Below are 16,245 nucleotides of genomic sequence, written 5' to 3'. Positions count from 1 at the left end.
CAAGACATCTAGTGAGCAAACGTCTAGTTTTGATGAAGGTTTTTGACGACGATGAAAGCTTTAGGAAAGTTGAGAATAACAAAAAGAGTTATAAGCGAAATCAAGGTGGACTTTGGTGAAATCCCTCCAACCCTCAAGCGAAGCCTCGACAATAAAAATAAAATAGTGGAAAAGAAAGTATACTAATAGAAGAAAAATATTTTGTCTGCGTACTTATATTCGTGTATATGGACACCTTTTTATACGATCTTAAGAGAGTGGAAAAAATCTTCATTGGACACTCCGCGCACTTTCCGTGCCCCCACGTTTTTAGATTGAGTCCACACTATGTCTTACACATTTGTCTATGTTATGAGAATGTGTTTATGCCACGTCTCCTGCTCGTTTGCCCATCTAATTGAGTCTCTCATCGAACTTAGCTTAGGTCGGACTATGGTCCCCCATCTTTCGGTATGTTAGCCTGATCTAGGCTCGGTCTAATCCCAACTAACTTGATTCGAGCTCAGATGTGAGTTGGGCTGGTAGGAGTTGAGCTCAATTGTGAGTCAAACTGACTTGAGTCGAACTCAATTTTGAATCAGGCTGAGTTGATCCGAGCTCAATTTTAAATCGGGACTTAATTCTATATTGACTAAGTCATGGGCCTGCCTCAGGCTCCGCCGTCTCCGCCCTATCAAATCATTCAAAGACGATACGATTGAAGGAGTGTGGATAGCCGTGTGATTCGTAAATATTGTTAATAAAAAAATATAATCCATTTTGAAAAGTCTTTAAAATCGATAAAATCCTCTTTTGCATTCCAACGACGTTGTCAAATTTAAAACGCACAGTTGAATACAGTTGAATGGACCATGGACCATCCCGATATACCTACCCAATTTGAATGTGGACCATCCCTATATACCTACCCCAGTTTAAATGTCAACCATATTTCTTAATTATTTTTTTTCTACATTTCCTATAAAAATAAATAAATAAATAGGTAAAAAAATCGCCCCGCTCCCTTATTATAATAGGTATAACAATTATGACGTTGTTACATTTATAAAGTGATTTAATTAATTTAAAATATTTTAAATAAATTAATAAATAATATTTTAATTTTAATTAAATTGAATTAATTAATTTTAATATTTTATAATAATTTTAACACAATAATGAATTTATTTTCTCATATATATTTTATGAAATTAAATTAAGTTAAAATAATTTTTTAAATATATTATAAACTTATTCGGAACAGAAAAATGGACAATTGAATTTAGTTTTTTATTATTGTACCATAATAGTACGACTAGAATTAAGACCCGTGTCAAAAATAATTGCGTTGAGTTTTCGACCCTTTCTCATATATGCTTCTAGAATAAAAAATATATTAAATGATAATAAGAAATGTCCTTATTATATATAGATATATATATGCGCCTTAACTTCTCGTGATTCTGCACAGAACTCCTCTCTCTCCTTATTCTCAACTGGAAGTTCCTTTCCGAAAATAGAAGCATGAGCAGCTCCATTGACACAAACAGATGGTCTCTCGCCGGGACGACTGCTCTGGTCACCGGAGGCTCCAAGGGAATCGGGTACTTCCTCGAATACTCCATCAATTTTTTTTTAATCTATTTTTACATACTCATCGATCAAGCTTTAGGTATGCAATCGTCGAGGAGCTCGCCAGACTTGGATCGGCGGTGCACACTTGCGCCCGCAGCGAAGCAGATCTAGAGAAGTGCCTGCAGCAATGGCGCGGTTCGAATCTCAAAGTCACCGGATCTGTCTGCGACGTATCGTCCCCGATCGAGAGAGAGAAGCTCATGGAGACGGTGAAGTCCCAATTCGACGGGAAGCTCAACATTCTGGTATATATTTATTCCCCCTTTTCTTTTCCTCCCCCTTAATTAAACCCTAAATCAAATCTTAATCTTCTTCGTTTTGCAGGTTAACAATGCAGGGACGGGGGTCTACAAACCAATGGTGGAGCAAACCCTGGAGGATTTCAAGTTCGTGATCAGCACAAACCTGGAATCGGCGTTCCACTTGTGTCAACTCGCTTACCCTCTCCTCAGGGCTTCTGGAAGCGGCAGTGTTGTGTTCAACAGCTCCATGTCTGGCTTGGTTGGCCAAAATAATCTGTCTGTGTATGCATCAACCAAAGGTACTTCTTGCACATTGTTGATTGAATTTGCTCGAATCATTTGGAAGATGCATGAACTATTTTCTTATATTTTCTTTCTTCTTCTTCTTCTCCATTTGATTAGGAGCAATAAATCAACTGACGAGAACTCTTGCTTGTGAATGGGCCAAAGATAACATTAGAACAAACAGTGTAGCTCCAGGGTACATAAAAACACCACTCAGCGAGCCTGTAAGTGAACACAGCTTCTTGTTATCTAGAAAATTAAGAAAGGATTACCGGCGAGAGAAAAAATTAATATAATTTTAGCTGATGAATATAATATGGATTTGTTTGTTGTGTTGTGGCAGTTGATGCAAAACGAGGAATTTATTGCGGGGGAGAATCATCGCGTGCCTCTCGGGCGTATGGGGGATCCGGAGGATGTGTCCGGCGTCGTGGCCTTCCTTTGCCTCCCTCCGTCTTGTTACATTAATGGTCAGGTCATCGTCATCGACGGAGGTCGAATTGTCAACGGAAATCACTAAGTAGTTATAAGCTATATATGGAGATCGTTGAATAATATGTTGTTTGGAATGCGTGTTGAAAAATCTTGAATAAGATGGTATTGGTGTTGAACTCTTCGTTTAAGTTCTTGTATGGAGAATTATATTAAAGCCTTGTCACTATGATCTGCATGGCAATAATTTAGAATAAAAATTTGTGTTTCGAATGTCATGGAGCTAAAATATTTTTATATTTTTGTGAAGACCTTGTTGAATTTTTTATTAGTACATTATAAAAATATATAATTTAGATGTTCAACTTTATTATATTGTTATTTATTTTCTTAAATGGTGAACCACTTACAACACTCATGACGACTTTGATGAGCGTATTGTAGATTTTCAATGCAATCCATATTGATGGTATATCAAGAGATTATAAGTAAAATAATTAAAAATAAAATTGACTCTTTTAATAAACCAACTAAAGTTGGAATTTGTGGGTGTATGTGTGTGTTTTTTTGGACTAAATAAACAAGATACAATTGAATTGAAGGAATAGATTCCGTAGATATATAGCCACGTGATGCAAAAAAAATATATATTAATAAATCCCCCACGTGTGCAAAAATATTTTAAAAAATAAATAAGAGAATTAGTATTTCAATAGCAATAGCAATAAATATTTTAGAGATTAATTTCTAAATATATATAAATTACATTTTAAATTTACACGTAGATGAATATGTCGGTTTGCCTGATCAATTGGACAAAATTTGGACAACTAAATTATATTTAAAAAATGAATAAAAAATATAATCCATTTTGAAAAGTCTTTAAAGTAATTAAATAAATAGCTCCTTTGAATTATTCCCATGACGTTTCCAAATTAAATATTTTTTAGCCAAATCACATGTATTCATTAAGGAGAGTCCGTACATCATATATGTTTTTAGATGCAACTTGACAAACCAACTTGGTAGGAAGCTTTTATCCATTCGAATGTCAATAGAAGAAGACAGGGCGACTTTTCAACTAGCAGCACTTTCAGTTGAACAACCAACCTCCTATTATCAATACCTGCCCCAATTTTAACAACCAGCCTCCTATAAATACCTACCCCAATTTTAATGTCCTATCACCCATATTTATTAATTATTCTTTCCGTACAATTCGTGTTAAAAATAAATAAATATGAGGAAAAAAATCGTCCTAGCACCGCAAAGGACGCTTCTGTATTACGGTAGGTATAACAATTATGACGTCCTTACTATAAGAGTTATAAAGTGATTTTAATTACATTAAAATAATTTTGACAAATTAATAAAAAAATATTTTAATATAATAATAATTTTAAATGAATTTAATCAGTTTATTTTAATATTTTATAATCATTTTAAATGAAATTAATAAGTTTATTTTAATATTTTATAATCAGTTTATAATATATATATAAAGTATTATTTTATCAAAAACTATTTAGTAACTTAGCTAAAATTATTAAAATCTGTTAATTTAAATTATTAATTGTTGTAATAGTTATAACAACTAGGAGGTTGATAGGTGATTTTAACTAATATGAAATAATTTTAATAAGTGGATAATATTTTTATTTTAATTAAATTGAGCTAATTTATTTTAATATTTTATAATAATTTTTATAAAATAGTATTCTATATTTATTTTTTTATATACCTTTTATAAATTATAAAATTATAAAAATTATATATATCTCAATTTATGTTGTGTAATCTATGAGAGAATGATTACACATGACTTCTATAAAAATTATAATCTAAATAGAGAGTTATGAGTTTTTTAAATTGATACCGGCCGTATCCTATGAAATGGTCATATCAGAATATAGAAAAGTTTATTGGTAGATTATGAACAATCAATTGATGGTGATAAATATACTATGATAAATTTAAAAATTAATTAATGTACTCCATTATTTATCTAGTACGATGTACTCGATTATTTATCGATCGTTTATCAATCTTGCGTGGAGAATTATATCCAAAGCCTTGTCACTGTGAGCTTAATTTATGGCAATAATTTATGGTAAAAATTGGTGTTTTAAATGTTATTGAGCCATTTTTCGATGAACGTGTCTTAATTTGTTGACGAGTATATTTTGACATAACAGTAAAATTGTTGAAAATATTGATGTGTTATAATTGTGACATATAATTTTTTAATACTTTTAGGGAATAATTATTTGGTATCGTATATTGAATAAGAAGTGTTTGATAAAATTAATAATGAAATTATTATTCAATATTTTTAAAGTATAAAATTTTGAAAAGTGTTGTTGTAAAACATATGAAGTTAATATATAATTTTTATTATATATTTTGTATCGTATATTTTTTTTTAATTTATTGAATTCGTCTCTCCTAATTGAAAATCTTGACTATGCCACTGTCATCGCCGTTCCTTTTTGAGGAAGGCTCGCTGGGGGCTAGCTGTAGCAATGGCTCCTCGGTCTCATAAATAGGAAGGCTGACAAATAGTACGAACTTGGCGTTGCCATCATTCCTTCGTGTGGAAGGCTCGTTGGAGGTGGCAGGCGGCTCGCTGGAGGTGGTAGGTGGCTCGACGGGTGCACGATCGCATGTGTGAGGTACAATTGTGTGAGGTTTTTTTTTTAACTTAGGTTTTTTATTAAAATTTTGATTGATTGAATCTATCAATTGTAGGGTCCAAAAGGATGTCTGTATCTCCACAATGGCATGATATTGTCCACTTTGGGCCTAAGCCCTCATGGCTTTGCTCTTGGGCTCTTCCCAAAAGGCATCATCCCAATGGAGATATCTTTCATCCTTTTAAACCCATGATCTTTTCCATGTGTTATAGATGTGGGACTATATTTGCACCTTTGCAACCCAACAATCCCCCCCTCAAACAAAGGACCACAGGCCCCCCTCAAACGGAAAGCTTCCGTTTGATGTCTGAATCCTCGACCCACCAGGACTTCCTGCCCAGTCGCAACCAGGACTTCATGCCCCTCAGTCCACTCGACCTACTAGGACTTCCTGCCCAGCCGCAACCAGGACTTCCTGCCCCTCGGTCCACTCGACTTACTAGGACTTCCTGCCCAACCGCAACCAGGACTTCCTGCCCCTCGGTCCACTCGACCTACTAGGACTTCCTGCCCAGCCGCAACCAGGACTTCCTGCCCCTCGGTCCACTCGACCTACTAGGACTTCCTGCCCAGCCGCAACCAGGACTTCCTGCCCCTCGGTCCACTCGACCTACTAGGACTTCCTGCCCAGTGTCTGGTCCTCTTGATTCAAACACGGGAGCCCCTACTTCCTTTGTTTTAAGGTTCAACCCACATGGTTAGATCTGGATCATGGCTCATCCGACGGTTAGTCTGGTGAAGAGCGGCCTCGCTCTGATACTAATTGTAGGGTCCAAAAGGATGTCTGTATCTCCACAATGGCATGATATTGTCCACTTTGGGCCTAAGCCCTCATGGCTTTGCTCTTGGGCTCTTCCCAAAAGGCCTCATCCCAATGGAGATATCTTTCATCCTTTTAAACCCATGATCTTTTCCATGTGTTATAGATGTGGGACTATGTTTGCACCTTTGCAACCCAACATCAACTCCTAATTAATATATATTAAATAGATCTAATCTAAATACCAACAAAATTATTTCAAAAAAATTCTAAAATATTATCCAAATTTATTTATTTATATCACCATTAATAATAATAATATTATTATTATTATTTTATTTTATTTTTCTTCTATCAAACTTAATTATTAATTATTATATTATTATTTGATATATTACAACACATGCATAAATAGTCGCGGTGACTGTCAAATTTCAAAATTTAAAGCAAATACATTCATAGATCATCGATTTGACAACTGATACAATTCTCTATACTAAACTAAGTTATATACTAAAACCTCCAAATAAACAAATTTATATCGCATTACTTAAGATTGAACCAAACAATATAAATTATATATGTTTTATTCTCCATAATATTAATTATATGATTATCTGATAATAAGATAATCAAAGTTATGCATGATAGTCTTAAATCAAACTTGCCCCAAGAGTTTTCCAACTTTAATTTTTTTTAAAAAATATTAAGAATTATGATAAGAATTTTAAAAGTGAATAACCTTTCATATGCATGTTTGTTGACAAATCTTGCTCTCCCACTTCTTGTGACTTTAGAGTCTTCTCACAACACAATTGATGATCTTCTTCACTAGAACCAAACAAATCGCGTTCAAGTGTGGAAGATATTCAACACTTTTGACTAAATTTAATTAAATTTCATTTAATTTGAATATAAAGTCCAAATTCTCTAGCGGAAATCATGGAATTTTGATACATTTTTCCATGGTCCTATTTGATGAGATCAAAAGTCAAATTAAGCTTTCGGTGATATTTGTGTGATGCGAGGAGAGTTGAGAAATGGTCGATGGATCGATCGAATTAAGCTTGTGGCTGGCGTTGCTTCCTTCCTAGCTCGTACCATCGTCTGGGTCATCGATCAGGTAATTGCGTTTCAACTCCAACCTCTCCCTCCTATAACCTCAAGGCAACTTTCGAACCCCCTCCAAGTTGAAGTTGTCATATCGCAAAAAGAAGATACTTAATTATCGATCGATCGATCGATCGATCGATCGATCGATATCTAATGAATGCCACCTACCTAAGCATTTAAATAAGATGGAAAAAAAAAGAATTAAGTGTACGTAGTTACTAGTTACATGCCAATCTGTTGACAAATGAGTCAATTTAATTGGCGTAAATTTGTAGAGAATGAGTTATATGTTCTGTCTTAAACTTCCTTAAGGGGGCCGGGTTTGTAATATTCCGTTGCTCAATTTGGCCTTCCTGTTTTCTTATAATTTTAAGCCTAATGAACTAATTAAAGACACACCTTTGATTTGATTTCTTGTTTGAAAGATTATAATCTTTTATGATTATTACAAAGTTTGTTATTTTTGAAAGTACAATTGGCTTACCTTCATTCATGTTAATTGTTTATCTTTTTTCTTCTTTTCTATCAAAATAGTGTTGGGACGGATGACATTATTAGAGGAGTGAATAGCGACTTGCTTTGTTCGATTTCGTCGATAGTGTGCTCGTTTACAAGATGTTAATATGCAGTAGAAATCAAATCTAGGTGTGTATTTTCTAGAGCCTTGTAACATCTTTATTTCTTACGTGTTTTTTTGCATACCTGCATGTCTATAATTATGATTCAGGCCTTTCCTTTGTTTATTATCCCCTTTAATTTGCTCTCTCTGTATGTATTAGATTACTTTAGATAGTGTCGTAGTATGCGTATTCACTTCTGTTTGTTGCTGCAGGATGGAGTAGCTTCTCTGAGAGTTATTTTGAGTATGTGTGTTCTGCAAATATACAGAGGTTCAGATGTAGCAGACTTAGAAACCAAAACTCTCTTGCTCAACTTTTGCTGTCTTTTTCGAGAAGGTGCACCCGTTCTTTTAGATTCATGGCTAGTTACAGACGGGTTGACCGTGCTGTTTACCACGGCCGTGTCGACGCCCACCGCTTCACAGGAGTTTTTCCAGAGTTCAACACGGGCTGACCGTGTCATCCAACACGGCCGTGTCAAAGCAATAAACGGCCAGGTTTTGTTTTCCAGAAATAAGTGTACAGAGAACGACACGGCCTGACCGTGTCATCCAACACGCCCGTGCCGCGATCTAGGGTTCCAGTATTTAAGCCAACTTGAAGCGTTTTTCCACGCCCGTGCCGGCCCTAATTCTCTCTTCAGCGCGCATCCCTCTTTCCTCTCCTCTCAAAGCTCCCTTCTACCGCCCGGATTCCCTCAACCATCGAGTTTCCAAGTCCAAGAAAGTGTTTTCTCCACTTCAAGGCTGCGAACCATGTCAAAGAGAACAAGGAGAGGAGAAGCAAGCTCTTCCACCGGACAACAAAGGGGTAAAGCACGCAACGAAGGTAACGACAATCCCCTTGGTATAATCTTTAGAAATCAAGAGCATCGTTTACGATTTAATGCATTATTTAAAAGGAGGATAGTTGCCACTAAATATATTGATGAGCATGCCTTGGAAACCCTAGGGATTAAGGACGATGTTCATTGGATGTTTAACAATGTAGGATGGGAGGAATTCATGAGTTTACATTATCCCACTTACCCTAGAATAACCCTTGAATTCTTGAGTTCGGTGGAAGCAGAAATTTTATCAAGGAAGAGATTGTGGAGAAGGGAGGATTACTTTTAGGCTATTCAATGAAGAGCATGATATGAATCTTGAGGAATTTAACATGTGCTATGGTTTACCATTGGGAGGTGAAAGAAGAATACATAGGGATTTTAATGAAGGTCAAGTATGGAATCAACTTTCAATCGACAATGGACGGTATGATTCTTCTAGGTCAAAATCGTCTGCTTTGCAAAATCCGGTTTTTAGGTACATCCATAGAACGATGTCAAAGACGATCTTTGGTCGAGGAGAAAGTGATGGAGTGGTTAGGCAGAGTGAACTTATGTTTTTGTGGGCTATGCTGAATTCTGTTAATCTTGATACTGGTGCCCATTTTATTAGACATTTAGTGAAAATGGGAAATAGTGCATCGGGAGATATAGTACAGGTGGTCTGATCACACATCTTGCTCTAGCTCTAGGATATGATTTGACGGGATTGAATGTTTTGGAAGGATCTCCTACCACCATTGATCTCAATGCATGCATAGCTATGAAAATGATCAGCACCCATCAAGGAAGATTTTGTTTGGTTTTAAAGGATCAACCCCCGCTACCACTCCCAAACCCCGAGCAAACCACGATTAGGCAGCCAGCAAATTGGCGAATGACTAACCTAGGGCAGCACGCACCACCTCCACAACCCGCCGAACCTGCTCCACATTTTGCTCCTGAACCTGCTAGACATTCTTTTGCTTTTGGTGAGTCTTCTGCAGGTACCTCCACTTGGGATTTTTCAGACTTCCGCTCCTCCATTACTGCTATCCAAGATGACCTTGCTACACAAAAGGCCTATTGGGAGGAGCGAAGCCGCGTAGAGGAAGAGCGCTACCAACGATCAGAGCAATTCATGACGCGCGCTGAAGGTTTCTTCACACAGGCTGGAAATTACTTTACTCAGGAAGAGATCCAAAGGAAAAGGCAAGAGGATCAGTGGAGAAGAGAGGAGGAACATCGGGCTCTGATGGCAAACACTAGCCGGCAGGTTGACAACGTTTACTCCCGCCTTTGGTATGGGGGACACCCTCCAGCTTTTCCCCGGAGAGATAACAACCCTCCTCGGTGATGTACTTACAACCTTTCTTTCTTACTCCACATGTGCATAAGTCGTTCTTTCCTTTACAGTCTTCGCATTTTATTTCTGTCAGTAGTTAGCATCTTATCGTCAGTAGTTGTTTCGTTGGTAGTTGGCATTTTATGATATGTGGTGTAGCTGAATGTTTCCTGGTTCTTAATGAGTTAGATCCCTGGTTCATGATGACAAGTAGTGAGCTTAGTCTGCAAGAAGATCATTAGTGTTAGTTTAATTTTTTTTAATTCACACCATGCTTGCCTTAGATTGCTGATGTTTCTTGTCATAGTCATGCCTCATTGAACAGTACAAAATCTTCCCTCCAAGGTGACCTCTTGACCGTATTTTGGTTACTGGATAAACTCGGATCATGGAAGCTCATCTGGAAAAATCAAGATCCCGAAAAAAAAAAAATAATACAGTGTCGTGAAAAAAAAAAAAAAAAAAAAAAAAAAAAAAAAAAAAAAAAAGAAAAGAAAAAAAAAAGGGATTAAAAAAAAACAGTGTCGTGAGTGGAAACTGATAAGATACCCCTTTGAGACCGAGTTAGGTTACTGGGGAAATATCTGTTGTGTTTCCCTTGATACCGAGTATTCCTTTGAGACCTTATGTGGACCGTGCAAAGCACTTTCAAGAGGGAGGAACCTAGCGTAAGGCAGGTAAGTGCCGCACGCTGGAGGGGGATGAGTATGTTAGATGATATTTTGACTGTGCTTGATATTGATGCATGATAGGGCTATACCACTGGATTTGTGAATTCCAATTAAACAACATGGGAGTTTTCTTGTGAATGTAGCTCATGATTGATCTGTATGATCGGGCGATATTGGCTTTTTAAGGAACATGACTTTCATGCTACACCTATTATGTCTTCTTGCTGATTTTGTTTTGCTTTGCTTGGGGACAAGCAAAAGTCTAAGTGTGGGGGTGTGATGCATTGAGAACATGTGCGTTCATCAGCATTATTTAGCATTGATTTGGCCACATTTCATGAGCATAACATAGGATATTGCACTCTATTTGGCGGTTTATGCTTTTGCCTCTTTAATTATTCTGTTTTCCCTTGGATACATGTCTTTGTGTGGTGTTTTGTCTTGTCAGGTAAACAGCATGGCCGTGCCGACGAAGTGGAGCTGCTCAGACTTGCTTGCCCAGAGCTCAACACGCCCAGGCCGTGCTGTTTAGCACGGCCGTGTTGTTTGCTGTGAAGCTGTTCAGAGTGATGCTGTGTGACGCCCAGAGATTGACACGGCCTGACCGTGCTGTTTAGCACGGCCGTGTCGACTGCCAGCTCAGTCAGATGTGAAGCTGCGTTTTCTGCTCAGAGTTTAGCACGCCCAGACCGTGTTGATCAGCACGGGCGTGTTTAAAACCACGGAAGCTATAAAAGGGCTGCGAAAGAAAACCTAAAGGGGGGGCTGGCGGCTGGAATAGGGTTTGGAAGGAGGAGGCTTTGGAGAGGAGCATCTGGACGCATCAGAAACGTTTGCATTGAGATTTGGATTGGTAACATCTTGTATTTGATGGTTGGATGCTTAATTTGGATTTTCATGTCGTGCTGTGAACTTTTGTTTATGGAGTAGTTTACTTAATCTCGAGATTTGGGAGTACCCTTTTGATGATTGATTTTGATTGATATCTTGCCTTCTCTCTCATTAATCCGAATCTGGTGTTGACGTGGTTTCAGCGAAAAGTCTTGTTTATCTTAGGAAGTTAGGGGATGTACGTAACGGTGAACCCTATTTCCGGAACTCTGAATATCATCTAGGATTGTTCCTTCTAGAAGTAGTGACAAGATATTCTAGGGAGGTTTGCGGGATTCGTGTGACAGTATCCTTAGCTGATTATGACCACCTGTGTTACTTGTTATGAAGGAGGGAGTTCGGTCCTAAGAGAAATTCTCATGAACAATCCCTGTACCTAATGGAGCTTGCCCAATTCGATTGTACTCTGAAGCGGCAGTAAGACTAGGGAGGTTTGCGGAGGTCACGTGACAGGTCCTCTTAGCTGATTATGATCACCTACGCTCGAATGCCAACGAAGGTAGAATTGCTTTAGGTAAGTACAACTGAGGAAGATCCTGAAAGGGGCCCTCAATTGAGTATAGGATAAACATGGGGATATCCGTCAAAACATCAGTAAGGGTTAATGGAGAGGGAAGGCTTATCTTCTGATTGATCGTTGAAGTGGGGAAACCATTATCTCGAGATTTCTTCCAATTCCAAAACTAGCCAACCTTACTTCTCGTCAGCTCACGTAGCAAATTCTCTCATTTGATCGACCTACTTCGTCTAGATAACTAAACATCACACATCGTCTGGTGATTAAACAAATCCCTGTGGATCGATATTATTACTTGACGACATCCGTGCGCTTGCGGAAATTAGACATCAATGGTTAAATAGAGTTCCACCTAATAAGTGTCTTACCAGTGTAAGAATTGTGTTGGTGCAAGGAGCACTAGTTTGTCCCTAGAGTTTCGATGTTTAACAATACACCTAGGTCTTGTCTGTTTACCAAAGGTTGATTTAAATAGGACCTAATATTTGGATGTGAGTGAAGTCTAGTCAGGTTAAGATTGATTAGAATACTAGCAAGAAGTTCTTGTCGGTTAGACCAGGCAAGGAGAAGTCTCAATTGAGGCTAGGCAAGGAAAGTCCTAGTTGAAGGCTAGACAGGGGAAGTCCTAGATGGAGACTAGGCAGAGGAAGTCCTAGTTGGAGGTTAAACAGTCCTAGTTGAAGGCTAGGAGAAGTCCTAGTGAGTGAAGCTGGGCAGCAAGTCCTAACTGGATGTTAGGCAAGGGAAAGTCCAAATAGGTCAAGGGTAATCGGATGTTTGGCAGGTGAGAAGTCTACCTATGAAAGTGACCAGTCATAACTGGAGGTTAGGCAAGAAAAAAATCTAAACAAGTCAAGGGTGACCGGATGTTTGGCAGGTAGGAAATTTACCTATGAAAGTGACTAGTTCTAATTGAAAATTAGGCATGGGTAAGCCTAATAGGTTAGACTTACATGGTAAGGCTTAGGTAAGTCTAGTAGGTCAAATGGACTACAGGTAGGCATAGGTAGCTTATTTATTTGTATGTTAATCTTGCAGGAACTAAGAGTTGGAAGCAAGACTGAAGAAGCATAAAAAGAGAAAATCGAAGCAGCTGAATCAAGCCAAACTCGAGTTGATTGGATTCGGACGCCCGAATGTTACTTCAGGCGCCCAGATGGTCTAGGCACTCCTGGATGGTCAGGGCGTCTGGATCAGGAAGAATCGACCCCGATAGATCGAAGGAACCGGATCAAGATAGAATTGGTTCCAAGCGTTTGGATAAGAATCCAAGCGCCCGAAAAATTCTACATAAGAGTCTCAACGTGCACCACAAGGAACAACCCTAATTTCCATCAACCATTCATCATATGGTGCTGCTGACATGAATGACATCCTGCTCATGTGACCGGGAAAGCTCCAAGAAGGGTGTGACGTGCTCAAGGGCCTCTAGATCGGCTACACAAGAGTTTGATTTTATTTTCAATCTTACTATTGTACTTCACTTTGTGTTATTATTTGGACTGTAAGACGAGTTTCTCCGCCTCTAAAAAAGTTTCGGTTAGGAAACCACTATTGAACGGATGCCTCCCGTACATAGGCCTTGAATGTACTAATCCTGGGAGGTTAGCAACCAAGTGAATCTGTGAGTTCCCTATCTTATTTACTAATTTCTCTGCAAGTATATGTGATAGAAAGAATGAACGAAAGCAACGAGCGCTATTCACCCCCTCTAGCGTGTTCACCGATCCTACAATTGGTATCAGAGCAAGCTTGCTCTCGATATGAATAACTACCATGGGAGTACGGCAAAAATGAAGGGGGAGAAAGGTAAAATGTCAAAGTTCATTTTAAAATAATCAAACAAATTTTTTAAATTTGATCGATTTATTCAGTTTAATCAAATTTTGGCTCACCCCTAGAGATTGTTGGTGCAAGGAGTACTAGTTTGTCCCTAGAGTTTCAATGTTTGATAATACAGCTAAGTCTGGTCTGTTTGACCAAGGGTTGATAAAAAAGGATCTAATATTTTAATGTGAGTGAAGTCTAGTCAGGTCAAGGTTGATCAGAAGACTAGCAAAAAGTCCTAGTTGGTTAGACTAGATAAGGAGAACTCCCAATTGAGGCTAGATAGGGCAAGTTTTAGTTAGATGCTAGGCAAGAAAAGTCCTAGCTGGAGGCTAGGCAGAGGAAGTCATAGTTGGAGGCTAGGAGAAGTCCTGGTGAGTGAAGCTAGGTAGAAAGTCCGACTTGGAGGTTAGGTAAAGAAAAGTCTAAACAGGTCAAGGGTGACTGGATTGTTGGCAAGTAAGAAGTCTACCTATGAAAGTGACTAGTTCTAACTGGAGGTTAGACAAGGGAAAAGTCTAAATAGGTCAAGGGTGATTGAATGTTTAATTTGGCAGATGGGAAGTCTAAGTATGGAAGTGACTAGTCCTAATTGAAAGTTAGACACTGGTAAGCCTAGTAGGTTAGATCTACAAAGTAAGGCTTAGGTAAGCCTAGTAGGTCAGACGGACTAAGGTAGGCTTAGGTTATTTATTTGTTTGTATGCTAATCTTGCAGGAACCAGGAGCTAGAAACAAGACTGAAGAAACATAAGAGGAGCAAGCTAAAGTAGCCAAACAAAGTCCAGGGTCAACTTAGGTCAAACTCGAGTTGACTGGATCTGGATGCTCGGATGTTACTTCAGGCTCTCGGACAATCCAGGCGCCCTTGGATGGTCCAGGCGCTTGGATCAAGAAGAATCCACCCTGATAGGCTGAAGGAACTAGATCAGGATAGGATCGGTTCTAAGCGCTCGCATAAGAATCTAGGCGTTTAAAAAGAGTCTATATAAGGGCCTCAAACTTGTACCACAAGGAACAATCCTAATTTGCATCAACCATTCATCGTGTGGTGCTACTGAAGTGAACGACATCCTGCTCGTGCGACCGGGGAAGTTCCAGGAAAGGTGCAACACGCTCAAGGGTTTTCAGATCGGTTACATGAGAGTTTGATTTTATTTTCAGTCTTACTATTGTACTTTACTTTGTATTATTATTTGGATTGTAAGATGAGTTTCTCCACCACTAAAAAAGTTCCAGAAATGAGACCACTAGTTTACGAATGTCTTCCGTATATAGGCCTTGAATGTACTAATCCTACGAGGTTAGGAACTAAGTAAATTTGTAAGTCCCCTGTCTTATTTTCTAATTTCGCAACAAGTATATGTGATAGAAAGAACGAACGAATGAAAGCAACGAGTGCTATTCACCCTCCTTTAGCGCGTCGATCGGTCCTACAAACTGAACCAAATTAGCACCTACATCTCTACCAAAGAACTCTGAAAAAAATTCCTAGAGCTCCATGAAGGCACCTCGAAAATCAAGCTAGCTAGAAGAGATCTGCTAAAAAATCAACTAAGCAATCTAAAGCTAGATAAGGGGGAAACAGTGGCTCAGCTACATGCACGACTTAAGGAGATATTAATAAATCTTCAGAATTTGGATGAACGAGTATTAAATCGAGACACTCTGAGGCATGCATTGAATGCTTTTCCACGGATCCCATAATGGATGTCTATAGTAAATTCCTACTATATTTTGAAGAATCTAAAGGTAAGTAGTTTAGAAGATTTATTTTCTACTTTAGAATGACACGAATCTAGATGTGTATGTTTGAAAGAAATAGGGACATCAAATCGCAACATTGCTCTACAAGCAAAAGGGAGCAAGTCAGACTCGAACACATCCTTGGACATAGATAGAGAATCCTATTTGGTAAGAAAAATGAATAATTTTTTAAGACTAATAACTTTGATAGGAGACAAGCAACCAAATTATTAAAAAAGAAGAAGATAAGGAAGATAAAATGCTTCAACTATGATAAAGAAGATCATATCAAAGAGAACTATCCTAAACTCAAGCAGAAGAACAAAGAGAAGGTGAATGATAAGACGAAGCCCAAACATATAAACCTAAAGGCAACATGGAGTGACACATCTTCCTCACAAGAATCAGAGTCTGAGCGTAGAGCTAGTCTTGCATTCATGGCAAACCATGAAGAAGAAGAGTTTGACTCATTCGAAGAGAGCAATAGTGCAGAGGGAGCCTCAACTGATGAATCAGAAACAGTAAATGAGATATGTAACCTACTCTCTAATCAATTATATGACATAATTAAAATGCTATCTAGGTTATTATGTCAAGTAAGGAATAAATGCATGGAGTTAAAACGAATCAATATTGAGTTAGAAAATAAATTAGCTAGTGCATGCCTAAAGAAGAATTTAAAATT

At 38.1% G+C, this 16,245-nt stretch overlaps 1 protein-coding gene across 1 annotated transcript; it reads left to right on the top strand.

Moving 5' to 3' along the window:
* The first annotated feature begins 1,450 nt into the window (after positions 1 to 1,450).
* On the top strand, positions 1,451 to 2,819 carry LOC141828293 (noroxomaritidine/norcraugsodine reductase-like). Its single transcript, XM_074715694.1, has 5 exons — positions 1,451 to 1,583; positions 1,652 to 1,859; positions 1,939 to 2,155; positions 2,259 to 2,365; positions 2,485 to 2,819. The coding sequence occupies exons 1-5, from the start codon at positions 1,504 to 1,506 to the stop codon at positions 2,659 to 2,661; spliced, it is 789 nt and encodes a 262-aa protein (XP_074571795.1). The 5' UTR covers positions 1,451 to 1,503; the 3' UTR covers positions 2,662 to 2,819.
* Positions 2,820 to 16,245: the final 13,426 nt, after the last annotated feature.

Source organism: Curcuma longa, chromosome 4, assembly GCF_044706935.1.
Source record: "Curcuma longa cultivar G26 ecotype Majalengka, Jawa Barat chromosome 4, ITB_CL_G26_1.1, whole genome shotgun sequence".
In the NCBI taxonomy this organism is placed as follows: domain Eukaryota; kingdom Viridiplantae; phylum Streptophyta; class Magnoliopsida; order Zingiberales; family Zingiberaceae; genus Curcuma; species Curcuma longa.
The sequence above is the reverse complement of the archived record's forward strand: the minus strand, read 5'-3'. Positions and strand labels throughout refer to the sequence as shown.